We start from the raw sequence: 22,834 nt of genomic DNA on the forward strand, positions 1-22,834 counted from the left end.
ATCCATAGGGTCACCAAGAGTCAGATTAGCATTACACTCATTATTACGTCAAGGCCAAATGTAGCGTGAGTGGTTTGTGAGTGTGTCTCAGGTGACTACTGTTGATCAGAGGGTATTGCAATTTAGAGGGGTGGATAGCAGTGCAGAGTGCTGGGTTTTTAGCCATCAAGTGAGAGGGGTTGGGGACCCTTTAAGAAATTGCTGTCTGGTAATTGTGAGTCTGAGAAGAAGATTGCAAAAGGCAACAGTGGTGGCAAGTGAAAGTTCAGTTCGTGTTTGTGAACTTGGTGGGAAGTGCTTTTCTTTAGATGCTGGCTTTTAGTCACATACCACGATTGACAGTTAAACTCAGTAATCTTTAAATGGAAAAGAATAGTGGCACTATGATGGTTTTGGTATTTAAGAGAGAAAAATTAATGAAGGTGTGTGTGACTTTGTAAGCACTCTGAGGTGTCTGCAGTCAGCAAAGTTGAAAAGTGCTGCCAAGTCCCACGTTGCTTTTGGTTAGAATGTGAGAGTAAAAGTAGATCACACCTTCAGATTACTAGAGAGAGCTTACATTTCTTTTAAGAGCTCAGAATGTTTTGCACATATTCCCTTGTTAATTCTCAGAACATTCCTGCCAAGAACAAGTATATTGTGAAGGAAAGAGTGTGCTTTTCTTAGCAACACACAATCTGAAGTGTCCTTTTTGTCCTCATCTTTTCTATCAAGTTATGCTTTAAACCAAAACTTGTAATCTGAGCTATAGTCATCTCCTTGAGTCAGCTTTTTGGGGACTGTATTTGGATATTTAGGTGAGTATCTTCATGAGGTCACATTTTTATATTTAAAGTGTCTTGTGCGGAAGGAGGGCTTCCCAGGTGGCTCAGTAGTAAAGAATCCACTTGCCAGCGCAGGAGACATGGGTTTTATCCCTGGGTTGGGAAGATCCTCTGCAGTATTCTTGCCTGGAAAATTCCATGGACAGAGAAGCCTGGCAGGCTATAGTCCATGGAGTCGAATAGAGTCAGCCACAGCTGAGCCACTGAGCATGCATACATGTGGGGAAGGAGGGAGGTTTGCCTTTTCTTATAATCTCTTGTTTAAAGACATGTTGTGTAACTTTTTTTTTTTTTTAACTTAGACTTAATTTGCAGAGTTATAGCAAAAGAAATGTTATTTTATATTTTATTTGTCGGTGCTCGCTGTTGATTAACCTTAAAGTGTAAGCTGTAATAGGCAGTTGGAACCATGCCTTGTCTTAAATTTCCTGAGAGAATTTAGTCTCCCCTCAGCAGGATCCATAACTGTGACCTACCTAAGAATCCTGCTCCTTCCAGGTGGGGCACTAACCAGCTCTACCTCTCGGCTCTAGATTGAGTTTGTCAAGGTTGACTGTAGCACATAAAGAAAGGGAAATGGCTCCTTCCCTGGTTTGTCACGCTTGCATGACCCTTTTCATTTTCATTTCATTTCCTTTTATTTCTGAGGTTAAAATTAGAAAAAAGTTAATCGACAAGTTTACAGACTAGGTGGTACTATGAACAGACTTTTGCTCCACTGTATCTATATTCATTTTTCTTTTCCAGCAAGTGTGTTGGATAAATAATATTCTTTCTGATAGACTTAAAAAATGATGGTTTAATTTTAAAATGCAGTGTGTATATTAAAAACGTGATTATAATTAGTAGACTAGCAAGTAAAATAACCATTTGTGGGACCATAAGGGAGCTGTATTATTGCCTGAGATGAAAGCAGATGGAACTAGAAACTGTCCCATTAAACATCAAGGGAAGTATTTCCAGAAAGTATCATCTTTCCGCTCTGTAAGAGGCATGCTAATTCATATTAACTGTCTGTCCCTCGCCTGATCTCATCTCTTCTCTTTTCTTTTCAAGCACGTTTGTGCTTTTGGGTCACCTCTTTCAGTGTGATGAACAGTGACGTGAACTAGATAGCATAGTATTGTTCATTGTTTCCTTTTTTCCACAAAAACCTTTTCTTGACTCACTTCCCTCTGGCATCCTGCTCGTGATATTATTTTTTGTTCTTACAAAGACAAGAGTGGAAACTCCTTTTCACCTGGGTGTTAAGATTGATGTGCTAAGCACTTTCCACTTCAGTGTTCAGATGCCAGTTAAAGGGAAATATTTCATTGTCCTTATATTACCAAGAGGTTTATATGAGATCTTTCAGATTGATCTGGAAGCTAAAGGGTGCTAGTGTTAAATCAGAGGCAGCCCTATAAACCTTAGAAATACCTACGGTTGTGCGCTTTATCTCCAAGTAGAGTTGATACTCATGGAAACAGTTCAGCCAGCGCCTTTAAGCCCAGAGAGTTGAGTCAGTGACTACAGACTATTGGTCACTGTCGCACACTGTAGGTAACTCTTCTTGGAAGGACTTCTCGAAGCTTTAAAGGAGGGAAGGTAGCTTTTGAGTGTAAGTTGAGCTGTGTAATTCAGTTCCTTTTTCATTCTTTCTTTCTTTTTCTGGTCCTTCAGGTATAGCTTTTCCCCTCAGGTCTGCAGTATCAGCATTTGAGATGGAAAATTAGAAATTTGACCTACTTATGTAATATGCAAGTTCCCATCAGGAGAATATTAGGGAAGATATAAACCTTTCATTTTTTATTAGCATTTAATGTAACCATTGAAGAAAGATCAAAACAGTAAATCTGTCATGGCAAGGGAAAAAGTATTAAAAAAAATGTTTTACCTTGTGCATGCATCATCTTGAGTCCTGAAGGAATTCATTTGACTCCTGGGGTGGGGGACAAAATGAATACCAAATATTTGGCAAGACTGAAAAAATTTCTCTAATCTGAAAGGTACCATCTTGCTATGTTTTATCATAGGAAAAAAGCCACAGGTTATTATGGTGTCCACAGTGACTGTTTACTGACAGTGGTTTTGGCCATTGAATGGGTAACTGGGAAGGGAAATATCTGCTAAATGCTTTTTTTGGGGGGAGTGGGGGGTAAAATTTAATCTGCTTGATTTGTTGCACATATTAAAGAACAGAATTCAGGTAGCAAGGCTTATTATAATAAGATGTTTGGATACTCAGTATGTAAATAAACTCAGGTGAGTTTAAAAGCACCTCACACAATGTATAGAGTTCAGGAAGGTTTAAGGGAAGCTTCCTGGTTTTCACTTGTGCCCTGAGTGAGAGTTAGGCTCCATTGCTCCCAGGTGCTGTGTTTGTGTTACAGACCAGCTAGACAAGTGTGTTTAAGTTTGCTGAACTTGAAATCAGAGGCTTGTTTCAGAGGCCTTGTTTAGGTTTTACTTGCGAGAAGCAGTGGCTCCCCCTCTGAGAAAAGGCTGATATAAGTGAATATCAAGCCAGGGTGCCAATCTTGTCAAGAGGAATTTTTGCACTTGAAGGATGAAAATGCACTCCAGTATAAAGAGAAAAAAGAAATGTGATGAGGTTTGTTGCTAGTGTGTGTGTCTGTGTCTTTGTGTTTGTCCTAGGCTTTGGCGTTGAGCTGCTTGTGGTCCACATGCTTTGTGTGAATTCAGGTTGCTTGAATCCATGAATGCAGTTACAGCTGTTTTTTGTTTTTTTTTTTCTTTTTTGCCGTTATGGTCATTTATTTTATCACAGCTTGCACTCTTACCAAGGAGAAAAGCCCTGAAGTTCCATTAATTAGCTGTTCTCTTGCTCCACTGGGGCAAAATGCCTGAGCCAACACTATTTATAAAGGATACCAAGGGAATTTAACACCCCTGTCCTCCTCTGAAACTGGACTTTTGGGTGAGTAGATTCTGCTCCATAGCACGTGGGTGCCTGCTAGAGGACAGCGTGTTGGGAACACGGCTTTTCTGAAGCGTCTTCCCAGGAGCGGGTGAGAACCACCGCAAAGCTGCACTATAAATCATCTGAGCCTCACACTGATGCTGCCCATTAAGGAGACTTTTTTTTTTTTTTTTTTCCCTCCTCAGTTCCTGGCTGTACTAATAGAACAGCGCATCAAGCAAGGCTGTAAATAAAAGTTATTACCTAATAGGTGGGTGCCGAAGTGGAACGGACAGAGCTGAGGCATGGAGCCCTTATTACTGCTCATCAGCAATTATAAACAGGATAAAGTGTCTGGGACTTGCGCTGATGCAGCGAGGGCTAATAGAGGCTGGGAATGACACCAGACTCTGATAGGATGATGTATGCTGATGGGTTTTTACTGCCTCATCGTGCTGCTTGCTTCCCAGACAAGTTGTGTTATCTGTTTTCCTGCTTGCTCATCTATCTGAGGAGGCAGTCCCATTGCCTCTGCTGCCAGCAGGTGGGCTGGCACTTATTCCTCATACCTGTGACTGCTTCTGAGGCACCCTCATCGCGAGGAGTTTCAGAAATATTTCATAATCATGGCCGATTAAAGCTGTGATCTTATTGTATTGCCTGCTGTCGTGGTTATAGATCACACCTTCAGAAGTGGTTGCTTACGTGGGATATAGGACAAGCAGAGGCCCTGTAGTTAGTCAGCCAGTCTAATACTTTATTAAAGGACTGCTGTGACAGTCCTGTAGTAGATGCTGTAGGAACATGCACAAGAAGTGATAAGCATTCATCTTGCCCCTGGGAGCTTATACCATAAAGGGACAAAATAAGCACAGAAACATAAATAGAACTTATTCCAGCTTTAGAGAGCAAGAAATGTAACTAATGTTTATTTTTAAAAGTGAGGAAAGGGAGGATAAATTATGCTAATCATTAAGAACAAATATAATACAAATGTGTTTTTTTTAATGCTTAGAATTTAGTGCCTTAGAGTCAGTACGCGTGATTAAAAGGCTACTGGAATGTGGAGAGAAAGTCTAGCAATGGGAACTGTGTTTTCTAGTGAACAGAAAACTGCAACTATGGCCTGGCAGTGCTTTTGAGTAGCGGGTAAGCACCTAATACTTGGGAAAATTTAGGTATAACTCTGTTCAACTTGGATCACTCAACTGCACTCAACCACAGTGATTAGACCTTTGAGATAGAAGAAATCTTCGCTGAGCACAGAGGAATGCTTTGAAAAGGCTTTACCCATTTGGTCCAAGACTTGATGAGCATTCTGGAGTTCAGTTGTTTGTCACTTGAGCCTTTAAGTGAATACACCTCTTTATGCAGTACCTTCAAAACTAACCTATCAGGCGGCTTCCTGCTGTTAGAGAGATTGTAGTTTTTCTATGGAGTTCTCTGATGCCTTATTTTAAAGAAGCCTGATATGTGATCATCTCAATGTTACAGAGTCTCCTTCAGTATGCAGAGTGTCTGAGTTGTGTGGATAAGTTGTTTTTTTCTTTTGCAAATTAATATTTCATTTACCAAAGAACCATTCATTCAGAGTGCTCTGTGTGTGGGTAGTGGCCAGCAGAATGGAGGAATAAAGATAACGCTGAGAAAAGTGTTTTAAAATAACAAAAGCAGGATGCAGTGGTTGATTAGAGTTGGCTGAAGAAAGCATGCAAAGGTATATACTCAGGGAACTGGAGGAAGAACAATGTCACCGATGGCAGGGAGAGAAAACCTGGTTGTAACTATTTTCAGTTCTTGATAAGCTAAAATATAGGTTATTGTAGATAGTCCTTGTAGAAAGTTATTAAATATAGACCTAGCGTGAAACTCATCGATCTTGAGGCAGTGATGAAAGGTGTGCAGGTGGGGGAGGCGATGCATCCAGAAGAGCAGGGGGGCTGAGGGTTGTACTTAGGGAGCTGGGAAAGAGAAGAGGAGCCAGTCAGTTAGGAAAGCTAAAGAAGGGAGAAAACCTGATGCAGCATCATGAAAGATGCCCAGGAAGAGGGGCCAGGGTGTTTGAGAACCAACAAAAGCTGTTGCCTGTGGCTAGCAGATTATTGGAAAACCTGAAAGAAGTTAGTGTCTTATGGTAGGAAACCAGAGCCTGGCAGGGAGGTCATTAAAGAAACTTTTGATAATAAGGAAATAAGAGCAGCAGACAAGTCATTCAGTTAAGGAGTTAGTTGAGCCATTAAAATAAATAGTTGAACCAATAAAATAATGGTGGTTGGTGGGAGACATAGGATCGAGCATTTCTTGGTGCAGAGGCAGTTGAGATAGGGAAACAGTTTGCTCTTGTTAAGATACAAACAAAAGTACATGAGGAAGAGAAAGAAATGGAAAATATTAGAGGAGGGGTAGCTCAGACAGTAAAGAACCTGCTTGCGATGTGTGAGACCCAGGTTTAATCCCTGGGTCGGGAAGATCCCCTGGAGAAGGCAGTGGCACCCCACTCCAGTACTCTTGCCTGGAAAATCCCATGGATGGAGGAGCCTCATAGGCTGCAGTCCGTGGGGTCGCTACGAGTCAGACACGACTGAGCGACTTCACTTTCACTTTTCACTTTCACACATTGGAGAAGGAAATGGCAACCCACTCCAGTGTTCTTGCCTGGAGAATCCCAGGGACGGGGGAGCCTGGTGGACTTCCGTCTATGGGGTCACACAGAATTGGACACGACTGAAGTGACTTAGCAGCAGCAGCTAATCCGAACTGTCCTTAAATAGTTTATAGTGGGCCTTTCCTGGTGGCTCAGCAATAACGAATCAGCATGCCAGTGCAGGAGACAAGGGTTCAATACCTGGTTTGGGAAGATCATCTGGAGAGGGAAATGGCAACTCACTCTAGTATTCTTGCCTGGGAAATCCCATAGACAGAGGAGCCTGGCAGGCTACAGTCCATGGGGTCACAAAGAGACGGACATGATTTAGTGACTAAACCACCACCACCACCACCAAAATGAGACTCTGGCTGTTACACTTAACCCAGAAGAAAAAAGCAAAGATAGCTTAAGTGGTTCTCATTTCTTTGTTTTTTTTTTTAATTATGTTTTCATTTTTACGAAAGTAACACATGGTAGCACATCATAACCCAGAATAATTTATAAGAGAAAGATAATTTAGGGACAGAGCAGCATCTCTCGATAGTTTCTATTTTAGTACTTTCAGCCTTTTTTTAAAATTAACTGTAGAAGAAAGAAAAAAATGTTTATATCCCTACTTTCTGAGGTGTCATGTAATATGAAACACAACGGTTTAGCTCAACTGTTCTTCATCCCAGCATTTGGAATTTGTATTATTTGTTTTCATCCTTTTCTTTCTTTTTTTTTTAAAGCAAATAACTTTATTTCTATCATTCCTTTTTGAAGAACCAAAGAAATATAGAAAATATAAAAAACACACAAACAGGTGCGATTCAGGGGGGTAACAAGAAGGACCAACACAGCCCTTCAATGAGACAGCCTGCAGCGCGATCGCCTGCATCTGTGAGGGGCTCTGTGGAAAGACAGGCCGGCTCCCCCATCCCACCTCAAAGCCAAAGAGTCAGGCTCCCCAGGGGTGGGACCCAGGAATCTGCCTTTTTAAACAAACTTTCCCATTAATATTCCACTGGCAAGGCCTCACCCTAATACCCAAGAGGATTTGGTAATACTTCCTCTCTTTCAAAATCCAGGCTGGAACTCAACTAATCCTAAACTAAAATTCAAGAACAGCACACCAGATGCCACCTGTTGTTTTTCAGAGCTTCAAACTTTGGTGGAAATACACTCCGCCCGCCATGTTTTTGGCTCTCTAAGGGCACCTGTCTGCACTTGGAACTGTGGTTCCACTGGGTGGTTTCATGGCCCTGGGCGTTAGTCCCCACCTGAAGTCACGCTCCTCACTGTGCGACATCAGGTGGGGACTGAAGACAAGAAGGTGGCGAGACGCTCCGAGGCAGCAAAGTGTGCTGGCTGCTGGCTGGGGCTTTCAGGACTGGGCTGCGCAGGCGAGCTGGGAGGCCTGGGGCGGGGAGGAGACCGTCAGGACCCTGGTCCTTGCTCAGCAGCCACTGGTGCCGCACAGCCTCAGGGCTCACAGCAAATGGCTGGTACTGTTGGTGACTTGATTTTTCCCTTGCCTGGACAGGCGTTCATGGGGGAGGGGAGGGGATCGACCGCACAAGGGCACCGTGCGGTCAGCATCTCTGGGGCAGCGGAGTCTTGGGTTCACTTGGGGCCCAGGCACTCCACAATCCCGTTCCCCTTCATGCCATCGAAGAAGAAGAAGTTGTTGTGAGGGCGGTCCCTCTGAGACAGGGCCTTCACAATTTCCTGGGCCAGGATCCCTCCAACCACTGCACACACTGGGGCCATCTCAGAAAAGCAGTACCTGACAAAGTCTCCAGGAAGCAGGTCAGGATTGACACCCAGGGCGTCGAGCACATCATTTCGTATCTGGAGCAACAACTCAGAATCTTCTCCAAAGGTATCAGAACTAGGATCTCTTCCTTTATCTGTGCGAAACTTCAGGAGCACTTGAAGGAGGAAGTAATCCGGAGTCGTGCGCTTCAGAGCTGCCTTTGCTTTATCACTGCTCCAGTCCACTTCCAGCGCCTCTTTGACGGAGCAGAAGACCACCTTCTTCTTGACCATGGTCGTCTCAGATGAATCAAGTTTGGCTCTCTTGGTATCAGGTCCATCTTCTATTCCTTGACTGACTTTGGCAACTTTGGTTTTCTCCTCTACAAATTCATGCTCTCCAAGATTGGCAAATGTGTATCCATGATAGCCAAAAACATCTCCCATAAAGAACTTGATGCTATTTTTGTGACAGATCTGGTCAACTTTCACTATGACGTCCCTGGAGCAGCAAGTCAGACATACAGCATCAAATTGGGTGAAAAACGACTCAGATTTCTTTTCTATATTCTCAGTGTCCACCTTCACATCCACCATGGGGTTGAGATTCTGTGCTCGTTCCAAAGAGGCTTCAGCCCTGTTTTGGCCAACAGACCCAGTACGGATCAGGAACTGGGCTCCGGGGTCTTCTGGAGATACCTGCTCGTGATCCAGCATGGTCAGTCCTTTCACTCCAGCCAGGATGAGATTCTTGGCGATTTCAGCCCCAAGTCCCTTCATGCCGACAAGAAGCACCCGGGAGGCCCGCAGCCGTTTCTGGGCCTCCAATCCCCAAAGACGGATCTGCCGGTCATACTGCGCCGCCTCCTCCTCGCTGATACCGCCGCCCGCCTCCTCCTTCTCTACCATGGCGCCGGCTCTAGCTGCCTGAGCTCTGTTCCGCTCCCGGCAACCGCCGGCCGGCCCCACACGCCGCCAACCGCCACCGCCGGCCGCGCGCCCCGGAGGCGTCTGCGCCTGCCTTCTTTCTTGATCCATTAGTTTTTAGCATCATCTCTTAATGAGGATATTAGTACCTCTCATTAGAGGTACTTCCTTATCATACCTCCTGTCAGCTACACATGTATTTTTTACATTGTCACAGTTGTTAGCTATTTACTTTCAGCCTGTAACCACAGCAGGTCTTCCATGTCATGTCCACAGCGTGTTTCTAAAAATTGAAAGCCAATAAGTGACATTTCCATCGTTGCTGCTGCTGCTAAGTCACTTCAGTCATGTCTGACTCTGTGTGACCCCATAGACGGAAGCCCACCAGGCTTCCCCTTCCTTGGGATTCTCCAGGCAAGAACACTGGAGTGAGTTGCCATTTCCTTCTTCAATGTGTGAAAGTGAAAAGTGAAAGTAAAGTCGCTCAGTCATGTCTGACCCTTAGCGACCCCATGGACTGCAGCCTACCAGGCTCCTCCATCCATGGGATTTTCTAGGCAAGAGTACTGGAGTGGCTTGCCATTGCCTTCTCCGTTTCCATTGTTACGACTCTGCAAATGTTCCCTGCCAGGAGGCCAAGTTACGTCCTGGGAATAGATTCACGTTTTCTGTGAGTCTGATGTCACAGTGCCTGGGCCTTTAAGAAGACTGATCTTACATCAGAGCCAAATCAGGTGGTGGTGGTGTTTGTTGTGTTCCATCAGTTACTCAAAAGTCATGCTACATTTTAGTTTGCTTTATATTTGGATTGTGATTTTTTAGATACAGCTTTTCTTCTTGGTGCTTACACTTTCCTTTCTCTTTTTCCAACATGTATTTATCCCTTTCACCTGAGACCTCCCTCCTGGAGCCCACTATCTTTCTGCCTCAACTAGACTAGCTGTTCTTTAAGCCTCAGTTTCCCTTTACTGTTCTCTTTTCTTCCCTCGTTTTTGGAATACAGCCCCCCAAGTAAGTTCCTAAGAGTGTTGGAATTCTTGCATATCTGAAAATGTCTCTTTTTGCCTCCATCTTGATGGGAAGTTTGACTAGGTGTAGAATTCTTGGATGAGAATTGTTACTCCCTTGACTTCTAACATTTCATGTTACCACTGAAAAGTCAGATGACACTGATCCTAAGTAGTATCTGTAGGATTTTCCCACCTCTGGAGCTCTGTAGGACCATCTCTTCATCTTTGGTGTTCTAGAGTTTATAGTAAGTACCTCAAAAGTTGAAGCCTCAAAGTGAAGTCACTCAGTTGTGCCGACTCTTTGTGACCCCGTGGACTGTAGCCTACCAGGCTCCTCCAACTGTGGGATTCTCTAGGCAAGAATACTGGAGTGGGTTGCCATTTCCTTCTCCAGGGGATCTTCCCAACCCAGGGATTGAACCCGGATCTCCCGCATTGTGGGCAGACACTTTATCCTCTGAGCCACCAGAGAAGCCCCAGTGGTCATCCTTTCCCTTTGCGCATTCAAGATGCTGGATATTCGCTAGGCCCTGAGACCTGAAGACTGATGTCATCCCTCCTGGAGCAGTCTGATAGTCCCCAGCCCAGTGTTCTTGTCTCTTTTGGGACACCGTAGTACAGAGTGCATGATTAGTGGTTAGCCCTGTGCTCTTCTGCTTGGGAGTTCTCTGATCGCCTTGCTGCCAATTTTCCTGTCTACCTTAGTCTTTTACTTCACGATTCAGGTTCTCCTCTTTTGCCTGATGAAGCCAAGTTTTCTGTCTACTTTTAAGATAAAAGGCCTAGATGAGTGGGAAGGGTTTCTACCATGCCTGTCTCTTGAATGGGCGTTTTCACTGGGGCTCTGTGGAATGGAGTGGGGATGAGGTGTTAATGGGCAGGATTTGTTGTGAGGAAACTGAGAAACTCATAGAGGAGGAGGACTGGACTGTGAGGAACCATGGAAACAGCTTTGCCCGGACAGATCGTTCAGTTACTCTAGATTAGAGCTGTCCAGATTGTTGCCATGTAATCTGTCCTGCTCCCAGAGTCAGTACAGTTGTGTTACAAGTACACTTTCAGTGCAGCCCCTGCTTTCTACTCTGCTTCTCATTTTGCTGAAGACTTCCTTTGCACACAGTGGCTACCACCTCTGCAGTGACAAGGTTTTAGCCTTAAACTACTCCCACCCCATCGACATCTAGAAGTCTGTTTAAAATCTCTTGCTGATTATGTTAAAACACACACAGTTCTATTTATTACAGTGGGTTCATTCTTGTTATCTTTGTGTTTTTATTTCAATTGGATCTGGGGGGAGGGATCAGAGGAAAATGTGTTTAATCCTCTTAAACTAAAATTACCTGGGACAGACTGAGGATTATGCTTTCTGATTTAACTATTGGTGGAAGAACGGAAGGAAAGGGTATCCTCAGTAGAACATTGTGGTTCTTTGGAAATCAAGGGGATAGGATTGTACCCAGGGTAAAGCCCCTAATCCTGAAGAGAAAGGAGGTACAGATGTTGGAGGTTGAGAAAGTGGGCAGGCTTCCTGGGTTCACATTCCAGTGACTCCGTTAACAACCATAGAACTGGAAAAATGATTGGGTCTCTCTGTGAGCCTTGATTTTTCTCTCCTGTAAAATAACAGACCCAGCCATGGAGTTGTTATTAGGGAAATGAAATTATCTGAAGTGTATCAGTTCAGTTCAGTTGCTCAGTCGTGTCTGACGCTCCATGACCCCGTGAATCACAGCACGCCAGGCCTCCCTGTCCATCACCAACTCCCGGAGTTCTCTCAAACTCATGTCCACAGAATCGGTGATGCCATCCAGCCATCTCACTCTCTGTCGTCCCCTTCTCCTCCCGCCCCCAACCTTTCCCAGCATCAGAGTCTTTTCCAGTGAGTCAGCTCGTCACATGAGGTGGCCAAAGTATTGGAGTTTCAGCTTTAGCATCAGTCCTTCCAGTGAACACCCAGGATTGATCTCCTTTAGAACAGACTGGTTGGATCTCCTTGGGGTACAAGTAGTGCCTGGTAAATGCTCAATAGGTAAAAGAGATGTGGACAGAGGTACCTGATGGTCTGAGAAGTTTGAGGCAGTGTAGAGGAAAGTGAGAAAGAACTCACATAACTCACAACATCTGTTGGACAAAGCTGTGGACTCAGAAACTGGAAGTGACAATCCGAGGCCAGTCAGACTGGAGAGTGCAGACCTGGAAAGGGACAAGAGCAGGAGTCAGGGGCAGTTAGTTAGCAGCCTTGTTTCAGTAGTTTGAGGGCTGTGAATGACATGCTAAGAAAACCCTTTCTTAAGAAAATTGGGCATCAGAATAGGGAAATCAGACTTTTTATTCTCTTTTGTTTCTAGGCTTTGTTTAAAAGTAAAATTTTACTGTATGTATTAGTGTAAAGTAATTCTTACAGAAATTTGACAAGTTTGCTTTCTATAAGAAACAATACATACTCTTATTTTCTGAGCTCTTTTCTGAACTTTTAAAATTGAGAACTTCTTTCTGAGGCAAATCACCGTTTAGGAGCCACAGAGAGTTGATACTTTTCTCATGGTTATAAAATCTTGATAAAAAGACTAGCTGTCGCATCCCACCAACATGAGAGAACTTGAGCCAAGAAATTTACTTCTTTATGATTAAAAATAAGACAGTTTAACCTTGGAAGCATTCTTGTCATGGGGGACTTCATATTGTGATTAGTTATCTGAATAGCCAAGTGCCTCTGTGGGCTCAGTTAACCAGCGTCCCACTACATGTGTATAATTATTTTTAGTGCATACACACACTCTGCTATAAAAGCTTGTTTGGCCTTATGCTCCCCGCCGTTCTGAATTCTCTGTTTCATTACCAGCATCCACCCACAGAGTTTCAGAAAGCCATTCCCAGATAGCAGAACCACAACTCAGAATTTTAAATAAACCACATCTCTATTAGCTCAGTGGACAGGGGAATTAGTTACAAGCTATGCATTTCCCACATCTAACTATCCTTTCAAAACTTATAAAAAATGTATACATATATAAGCAAGGAAACAGGGCCCTATACTCACATTGTTGATTTTTCTGTTACTTTAGCAAGGGATAAGGGAAGAATACATGACACCGACTTTAAGATTTTTACCTTGAAAATAGGCCAGAATTTACCTGAAAAAAAAAAAAAATGTTGGGCATTGTTTCTTTGTTTCTAGAGAAAGTTGAACAACTCTTCTCCAAAAATGATATTATGTCATAGCTTGAATTATGTGCTCAAATAGGGAGGGTGCCTTTTAAAAGAAAATTGGGCTGGGGGAGGGGGTTTGTGTAGTACTAATCTGAACGGGAGGTGTTAGCTGCAGCAGAATCTCTTTTCAAGCTTGGCATTAACTGATAGTTCCTATAACACTAGGGTTCAGATTTACTTTTTTTCTTTGGCATCCTGTTGGTAAATCCATTTCTAAAAGATTAAAATCACATCTTAAGGTCTTGGGTCATCATCCTTCCTGGAACAGCCATTGTAGTAATTGATGGCAATTAAAATTGGGTCCTTATTGGGATTGGAGGAACTATAGACTAAAAGAATGACATGTGCAAGTCTGTGACTAATCGTTAGAGTGTACTTAGAAGTAAGTAAGTACAAACCTGGAGAAGGGTGAGCTTTGACCTTACTGTTACAACTATTTGGTCATGCGCTTTCCCATCAGACCTGAGCAATATCAGCATTTCTGAGAAGGGATTCAGTAGACACTCCAGCCAGGCATCCCCATGTAAGGCTGCTCTGGGATACAGTTGTCATTGCTTTTGTTTTTTTATAAACATAGATTCAGACTTACAGAAAATTTACAAGAAGACCGTTCTCAGGAACCTCCCTGCCTCAGATCACCCGAATATTAACATTTTACCACAGTGGCCTTGGTCTCTGTTCTCTTCTCTGCTCTTCGTGTGTGTGTGTGTGTGTGTGTGTGTGTGTTGCATCTGCATCCATAACCATTTCGGCAGTTACCTTTGTTGCACTGAAACTTCAGTGTGTGATTCTTAAAATCAAGATATTGTCTTACATAGCCACAGTACAACGTTCAAAATTGGAAAGTTAACATTGATCAAATATATAATTTTTTTAGTATGATTGTCCATAGTGTGAACATCTTCTTGATAAGTAATAATTCTTTAAATGAGAAGTATTGAGCAAAGTTGGTTGGGGAGGTGGTTAAAATGCTAGATACTTGTTCCTCTTGTATTTCAAATATGAACTAAAGATAATCTTCATAATAATTCTTTGTAGAGTTTCTTGCCTCTGGTTTTCCAGCAGCTCATTTTACAAATGGGGGTTCTCTTTCCTTCATAAGCTGTTCTCTTAAGGCAGTTTTCTCCAGCCTCCTGCACAGTTGGTAGTACCTTCGTCAGCACTGATACAGCCCTGAGTGATGAATGCTGAGTGCGCTCAGCTGGTGGTGGGAGTGGCCAGGACGTGGCTTTCTCCGGGCACTCTTTATCATCATGTCAGATTTTAACTTTAGGTTCATTTAGCCTCACATTGGAAAGAGTTAAAATGAAGCACAGATGTGTTTTTTTTATAAGTTTAAGGATTTACCCTGGGAGTAATGAGTCAAAAGACTAAAGTAAATCTTGGGTGGAAGAAACTAAGTGATAGGTAGAGAGACGAACTGAATTAAGTTGATGCTAAATTAGAAACAAAAATAGTTTAAAAGCAAATCAGCTATTTAATTTTAGCATCTACTTAGTTATGCATTCAAGCTGTTTTTTTTTAAATAGCAAAATATAAACGTTCAAACATTTTTCCTGTATATTAAACCTGGAGCAGAGAGCCCACAGGATGACAGCCTCTCATTGCAAGATTACTGTCATTAGGAATTTGACCTCTGTTAATAGAGTTTTTTTTCCACTATTATTACTGTTTTATTAGTACCAGTGGAGTACTAAATTCAGCCAATTCTGCGTCTGCTCCTAGTGGCTTGCATTATAAGTCAAGGTAGGAAAAACAGTTGTAAGCTTTAGAGGGGTAAGATGATTTGCATGGGCATATTTGACTTTTTGTCTGTATGTTTTTAACAAAAAGTCGGAAACATTGAACTAATATCTCATTCTTCTTTACCCATGTCCTCACCCTACCCTGTATTCAAGTGTTTTTCCATAAAGGACACCTATTTTTCAGTCTTCCTGGCAGAAGACTTGGTGGGGTCAAATCACATTAACCCTCAGGCAAGTCATCAGCTTTGGAGACCAAGATATGAGGGTGCAACATTATTTGAAGATGTCTAGCCTGTCCCTTTGGAGAAGGCAATGGCAAGCCACTCCAGTACTCTTGCCTAGAAAATCCCATGGATGGAGGAGCCTGGTGGGCTGCAGTCCGTGGGGTCGCTAAGGGTTGGATACGACTGATCGACTTTCACTTTTCACTTTCACACATTGGAGAAGGAGGTGGCAACCCACTCCGGTGTTCTTGCCTGGAGAATCCCAGGGACGGGGGAGCCTGGTGGGCTTCCGTCTATGGGGTCACACAGAGTCGGACACGACTGAAGTGACTTAGCAGCAGCAGCAGCAGCCTGTCCCTTCCCACCTTGGGACAGGAGCCTGGTGGGCTGCCATTGATGGGGTCGCATAGAGTTGGACACAACTGAAGTGACTTAGCAGCAGCAGCAGCAGCCTGTCCCTTCCCACCTTGCTTCTTCAAATATAAGTCATCAGTTCAGTTCAGTCGCTCAGTCGTGTCCGACTCTCCACGACCCCATGAATTACAGCACGCCAGGCCTCCCTGTCCATCACCAACTCCCGGAGTTCACTCAAACTCATGTCCATCGAGTCGGTGATGCCATCCAGCCATCTCATTCTCGGTCATCCCCTTCTCCTCCCGCCCCCAACCTTTCCCAGCATCAGAGTCTTTTCCAGTGAGTCAACTTGTCGCATGAGGTGGCCAAAGTATTGCAGTTTCAGCTTTAGCATCAGTCCTTCCAGTGAACACCCAGGATTGATCTCCTTTAGAATGGACTGGTTGGATCTCCTTGCGGTACAAGGGACTCTCAAGAGTCTTCTCCAACACCACAGTTCAAAAGCATCAATTCTTCGGCGATCAGCTTTCTTCATAGTCCAACTCTCACATCCATACATGACCACGGGAAAAACCATAGCCTTGACTAGACGGACCTTTGTTGGCAAAGTAATGTCTCTGCTTTTTAATATACTATCAAGGTTGGTCATAACTTTCCTTCCAAGGAGTAAGCGTCTTTTAATTTCATGGCTGCAATCAGTATCCACAGTGATTTTGGAGCCCAAAAAATAAAGTCTGACACTGTTTCCACTGTTTTTCCATCTATGTCCCATGAAGTGATGGGACCAGATGCCATGATCTTTGTTTTCTGAATGTTGAGCTTCAAGCCAACCGTTTCACTCTCCTCTTTCACTTTCATCAAGAGGCTTTTGAGTTCCTCTTCACTTTCTGCCATAAGGGTAGTGTCATCTGCATATCTGAGGTTATTGATATTTCCCCCAGCAATCTTGATTCCAGCTTGCGCTTCTTCCAGCCCAGCGTTCCTCATGATGTACTCTGCATATAAGTTAAATAAGCAAGGTGACAATAATCTACTTATTATGTAGTTACATGAAACCTAAATTTTTCATATTATGCATTATTAAATTTACACAACTGTTTTGAGCGGCTGGGCAGTATGTGTGGCTATAGTCCCTTCTCCCTACTGGGGACTTATATTTGAAGAATGAATATTCTAAGAAACTAATTGAAAATAATATTACCTGCCTTAGACCCAGATATATGAAAATAAAAATCTGAGTATGTAGATAGTTTATGGATCCTCTCAAATTTCCTTTTCTTTTTATAAATGAAAATAAACAGTGGCTGATCTAAGTTTTATGGAAATACTGGAAAAGATAGTAGAACAGAAGTTCAACGCTAGTCTTAGCCCTGAAAAAGGTCTTAGAAACCTTGTGGTCATAGAGCACGACTTGTGGTCACAGAACAGGAAGGCGTGAGGCCCATGAAAAGTATGTATTTCTCCTGGGTTTCTTAATTCTTGCTTTCTGTCTCTGTTTGTCTTACCTTAATCAGTTAAGTTCAGTTGCTCAGTCGTGTCTGACTCTTCGCGACCCCATGATTCACAGAACGCCAGGCCTCCCTGTCCATCACCAACTCCCGGAGTTCACTCAAACTCATGTCCACAGAGTTGGTGATGCCATCCAGCCATCTCATTCTCGGTCGTCCCCTTCTCCTCCCGCCCCCAACCCCTCCCAGCATCAGAGTCTTTTCCAGTGAGTCAACTCGTCGCATGAGGTGGCCAAAGTATTGCAGTTTCAGCTTCAGCATCAGTCCTTCCAATGAACACCCAGGATCGATCTCCCTTAGAATGGACTGGTTGGATCTCCTTGCGGTACAAGGGACTCTCAAGAGTCTTCTCCAACACCACAGTTCAAAAGTATCAGTTCTTCGGCAATCAGCTTTCTTCACAGTCCAACTCTCACATCCATACATGACCACGGGAAAAACCATAGCCTTGACTAGACGGACCTTTGTTGGCAAAGTAATGTCTCTGCTTTTTAGTATACTATCAAGGTTGGTCATAACTTTCCTTCCAAGGAGTAAGCGTCTTTTAATTTCATGGCTGCAGTCAGCATCCGCAGTGATTTTGGAGCCCAAAAAAATAAAATCTGACACTGTTTCCACTGTTTTTCCATTTATTTCCCATGAAGTGATGGGACCAGATGCCATGATCTTTGTTTTCTGAATGTTGAGCTTCAAGCCAACCTTTTCACTCTCCTCTTTCCTTAATAATGCTTCCTTATTCTGTACTCTGCTGATGCTATAAATGTATATATTTTAAAATATATTTAAAAATATTTTTAAAAATCAATGCATTGTAATGTTGTTGAACTCTAAAATATCCAAGCAGGTTATAAAAAGGAAAGATTATCTATTGAGGGTAATTTGTCAGTTACCATTAGTAACTGAAAAATCTATGGGGAAAAATAATATGGTTTAGTTGAGCAGGCAGGACAGGTCTTGCTGATGGAGAAACTAAAACAAGGAACGTTGTTACCAGGCCAGTGCCAGCTGCAAAGGGTAACTGTTGTTATTGAGATGTTCACCAGCCCCCCCCCCCCAACTCCCCCCATGAAACCAGTTGGAGTCAAAGAGAGGAGGAAGCTGTATTGATACAACAGCTTTATTTCCCTGAAAACATATCAATCAGGTGTTCTCCATGTACTTTTGCTCCTTAGACTGTGAAAGTGTCTACTGATTGAGAGAGTTTTTGGTAAAGAGAAGAGGTAGAAGTTAGCTGAGCAACAAGTTTTGTACAAATGGTATTTTGAAAAGCAGGGCTAACAAAAATGTGAGGGTGATAAATGAGAGCTGCAAATCGTCCTTCTGCATATGTATAATATAGTTTGTAGGTTCAGTAGGTACCTTCTTGATCTTTCTTCTGCTTCTTAATAACCCCCCTCAACAGAATTTATCACGTCCACGTTTTATGTCTGTAGTCTGTTCATACATTAATGTACTGTTAAGTTTACTTGTGTCTTTCCTGGAATGTGGCTTCCTTGAAGGGAGAGATCATTGCCATGTGTGGTTCTGATTTGCAGCCCAGTGCCTGGCACACAATAGGCACTTGATAAATAATTAATAAGATACTGACTGTTGTCTGGGCTTTTGGAGGACCACATAGATCAGATAAATGGAGAATGTTATTTTATTTAATGAGATTATGATGATTATTACAAGTGAACCTTCCTGGGCTTTTGCTTTGTTTTTTATTCTGGTGAAAGTTTTCCTTCAGTTTAGAGAGTTGAATGATCAGCAATGAAGAGATGTCTCAGGAACAATTAGCAACAGTGTAGAGTTCATCAGGAGGGGCAGGGCATTCAAAACCCATCAGGAAGCTATTGGAAAGCAGATAATGGGAGATGCGACTTGTGGCCTTCTGGGACCAACTTCAGTCGTAGGCAGTGCCATCAGACTAAGAAATCACGGGCTAAGACCCTGACAGCTCACTCATATCCCAACGCTCACCTAAGCACACCATTCCTTGCTGAGGCACAGGTGAGCTATAGCCTGATGTCCTATATGGCAGGTGTGCAGTGGGGCAGATTCGGGGAAGAACACCCCCTCCCCTGACGGCCAAGGTGCAGTGGGAACTGGGCTGGCAACCCAGTGCCCGCCCTTCCTCACCTGCCCTGACTTGTGCCAGCCCTCCGGCTATGAAGGTTTGGCAGGGGCTTGTCAGAAGTTTTAATTTCTGGTCTCAAATATGAAACAGAGGAAGTGTTCAGTTAAAAAAAAATCTCCTTCTTTACCAGTAAATGATACCATTAAAAATAGGAAGATAGATGAAATGGAGAAACAATCAGTCAATCCAGGATGATGGTATATTCCACGGGAAAACCAACCAGGATTGTCCAGAAGTCCATGTCATTTGAATAAATGAACAAGTGACCAGTTTGAGGGGCATTCTGTTCTAGACTAAAAGAGACCCAATTCCACATGTAACGCCTGCAACTTGATCGGACATGTCTTTGAAACAATGAAGATAAACATAGAAAACAATGGAGACAATTCGGATATGGACCGAATGTTAGGTGACACTGGGGCATTATGCTTAATTTTCTTAGGTATGATATTTTGGTCATGTAAGGAAATGCCCTTATTAGTAAATGTGTATGTGTGAGGTATTTTGATGTTTGCAGGTTAGTTTCAGATGGTTGGGTATTGCTGAGTATATGGAGGAGAGAGAGAAAGCAACGTGACAGATTATTTGTTGAATCTGAATGGAGTATATACAGGTGTTTATTTACTATTCTTTGAACTTTTCTATATTTTTGAAAATCTTCAAAATAAAAAGGTGAAAGCTGACTACATGCTTCTTGGGGTTGAGTTGGAGGTCTGCGTTCAGTCTTGAGGCTGTGATGGAGGAGACCACCACTCTCATGATAAGAAGCAAGTGTTACCTTGAGGGAATAACCTGGAGGAATGGGTCTGGTGATGGAAGGAGGGTTTCATGGTTCACAGTAGCACTGTCTGGCAATTTGAGAACACTTTTAAAATGCTTGTGGTATAAGACATGGCATCCTAGGAGTAAATCAGGCTAAATTCACCTTTGTATTATATTTCAAAAGAAAATGGAGGCATTCTCCACAAAATTTTAGTAATTGACCTCTTCCAAAGAGTCGAGCTTCTTTGTCTGTGTAACAGCTTTTTAACACATGTGATCTTCTGAAATAGTTCTAGGACCATGAGGAAGATAAGGAAGGAGGGGGCAATTCCAGTCGGATAAAATGGAAACAGAATTTTAATGGGTAATGAGGGAGTTTTCTCTCCTGAAGTCTTTCATGACACACAGAGTTAAGAAGCTGGGAGAGGAGGAAGCTAATCCCTGCACACACTGAAAGCCAGCATGAGAAGAAACAGAGAAGGTACCTTTCAGACAGATTTTTATGAAGTGTCTTTTATCCATTTTTCCAGTGAGAATGTGGTGTTTTTCATGGACAGAGGTTTTAGCAGCTTAAGCCTTCTTTTAAATGGTCGAAGGAGAGATGGCAGTGATGTGTGAGGGTTCATTAATTATTGCTCTTACTGATGTTTGCACAGGCTGTTGGGATCATAAATGTCAATCTGTCAAGAGACTGTGATAGGTTCTAAAAAAACTGATTGAGCACCTCAAAAGCTGTCACAGAGCCTGAGATTAAACAGATTCATCTCTCTTTCTTAGAAGTAAGGGAAGGTGTGAGTGGAGCAAATAGAAGATGCTTCCTTTTCTTTGTGGCCACTTTGCTGTACCCACTCTCCCCTTCTCAGCTCTGAGTGCTGACTCGTGCAGACAGTCAGGAACCCCCTGCCCCAAGGTGTCAGCGGGACATGACCAAGGTTAGCCCTGTCAGTTGTGTGCGGGCTGCCAGCTGCACAGCGACAGGAGATTCAGAGAGACTGGGATTCAACTCTAGACAGGCCTGACACAATTTATTTGGGAATCTTCAGGAGAGAACACGAGTAATAAAGATAAGAACAATGACAGTAAGGAACAAATGTGAGTTTCTGTCAGAGACGAAACAGAATTTTAAAAGAAGGAGGTCTGTTTGTTGTCCCCAGTCAAGTTTCCCAGTTAAACTGTGTTCCTAAATTGAAAGTCTTTCCTCCACTGTTCTCTGTTGACTGGGAAAGTACAATTAGAAGACTTCTTCTCTTCAGAGAATTGTATATTTTAAAAATCATGGTACTTGTTTATCTGTCACAAAGCAACGACTACTTTTAGGAAAGTAAAATACTTTTAAGATTTTCCTTTCTAATTTAATCACACTGTGATTCTTGATCGGACTTCCCTTTGACTAGAAGATCTGATGTGGTATCTTCCTCAGGCGATAACTGTAGACAGAAGACGGGGTCTACTGAATGTCAGGAACTGTGAGCCTGGCATGGGCGTGTGGGCAGCTCCTGTGTGGGTACACACAGACTAGGTTATGTTCTCGAGGAAAAGCATACTGGGGAAAATGTGCTTTGTTGGCCCTTTATGAAGGACCTTAATTAGAAGTCACTCCTAACTCCTGGGGTGGGAACAATTTCCAGCCTGCCGCCACACTCCTCCTGCTGCTAATGAGCATGCTCCTTGCAAGGATGAGTTTCTTCTGACAGTTAAAGCTGCATATGAGAGTTATTTCTGTTCACCTTTCTCTCTGCATTTAACCCTTACTGCCCACATTCAGATTGTGCAAATGGAGTGGTAGGTGTTTTCCATCATAGTTGAGGAGTTGAAAATGCTTCAGGGTAACAAGAGCGATGTTTCTGAGCAAGAAATAAATAATCAAAGTTTAATTTATTCAGATACAGACAGTAGATGAGGGTTCCTTTAGTGGTGACCATAATTGGATCTTTTCTTTCTGATGGTCCTTTTTAAATTGGCATGAAATTTATAATTGAATAGTTGAATTATTTAGTTCATTATTATGTAGTTAGAATCCCTGTCCTGGACATCTGTTTCTCTTATTTGGGCATCTCCCCCCATGGCACAGGTTTCATTAAGTAATTAGCAGAGGAGATGTAAATTTCTTATGCAGACATGATGATGATCCTGTAGACCGCTATTTATTTCATCAGCTTCTAATTAAAACACTAAGTTGACTTGTGAGGAAATGCCAAGGAATGGTTTGCTTCTCCAGGAAGTTATATATAACACAGTCACTTTCCTGGATGGCAGCTTGTGGAGGGTGGTGAACAGTCCTTGTGGTAGGGGGCATCAGAGGGCACAAGGATTCCACTCCACTTAAAGACCATTGACTGAGTGCAGGGTAAGTGGGTATATTCCAGAATGCTAAGGTTGTGAATCTCTTAATGTCTAGGAGCGATTCCTTGATTCTGAAAAATGACACATTCTGATAAACCTTTCATCTTAGTTTAGACTCGCTGAGGACTGCTTCTCGTGACTCAGGCTTTCTCTACATGGATGCGTTTGGTCTTGGGCTTGCACCAATTGTGAGACGTTGACTCTCAGAGGACCAACTAGAGCTGAGTGCTGTTCCTTTAGGAGGGCCAGTGCAGTGCTGCCAGAGGGTGTTGGCAGCATTGAAGACCTCCCTACCGACCTATTGTTTCAGAACGTCCCATGCACCCTACCTTCCAGAACAAATAACGCTGTGGTCTTTATATGTAAAATGGAGTGGGTAAAGGAAAATTTCAGGATGAGAACATGCAGACTTTCTCCTTAGTTTTTTTTTTTTTTTTTAATTAAATGCTCACTGGTCAGACAAGATGGGGAATTAGAAGAAATCAGGCTTGAACAGGCGTATCCTAATTTGGGGGGTTCCAT

General features: G+C 42.9%; 2 protein-coding genes across 4 annotated transcripts in view; one reads left to right on the forward strand and one right to left on the reverse strand.

The window, feature by feature from the left end:
- ZFAND3 (zinc finger AN1-type containing 3) overlaps positions 1-22,834 on the forward strand; it is a 338,795-nt gene that overhangs the window by 285,606 nt on the left and 30,355 nt on the right. The gene's annotated exons all lie outside the window — the stretch shown is intronic.
- On the reverse strand, positions 7,843-9,109 carry LOC129543871 (SUMO-activating enzyme subunit 1-like). 2 transcript variants are annotated; one of them, XM_088831127.1, is made up of 2 exons: positions 8,288-9,109; positions 7,921-8,151 (listed from the first exon to the last, which is right to left on the reverse strand). In XM_088831127.1, exons 1-2 carry the CDS (start codon positions 9,017-9,019, stop codon positions 8,074-8,076), a joined length of 810 nt encoding a protein of 269 aa, XP_088687253.1. In that variant the 5' UTR covers positions 9,020-9,109; the 3' UTR covers positions 7,921-8,073. The 2 variants fall into 2 exon arrangements, with proteins under 2 accessions (XP_055263229.2, XP_088687253.1); XM_055407254.2 differs by having other exon boundaries at positions 7,843-9,106.

The sequence above is a fragment of the Moschus berezovskii genome, chromosome 23 (assembly GCF_049115385.1).
Source record: "Moschus berezovskii isolate FMDL1 chromosome 23, NW_MosBer_1.0, whole genome shotgun sequence".
NCBI lineage: Eukaryota > Metazoa > Chordata > Mammalia > Artiodactyla > Moschidae > Moschus > Moschus berezovskii.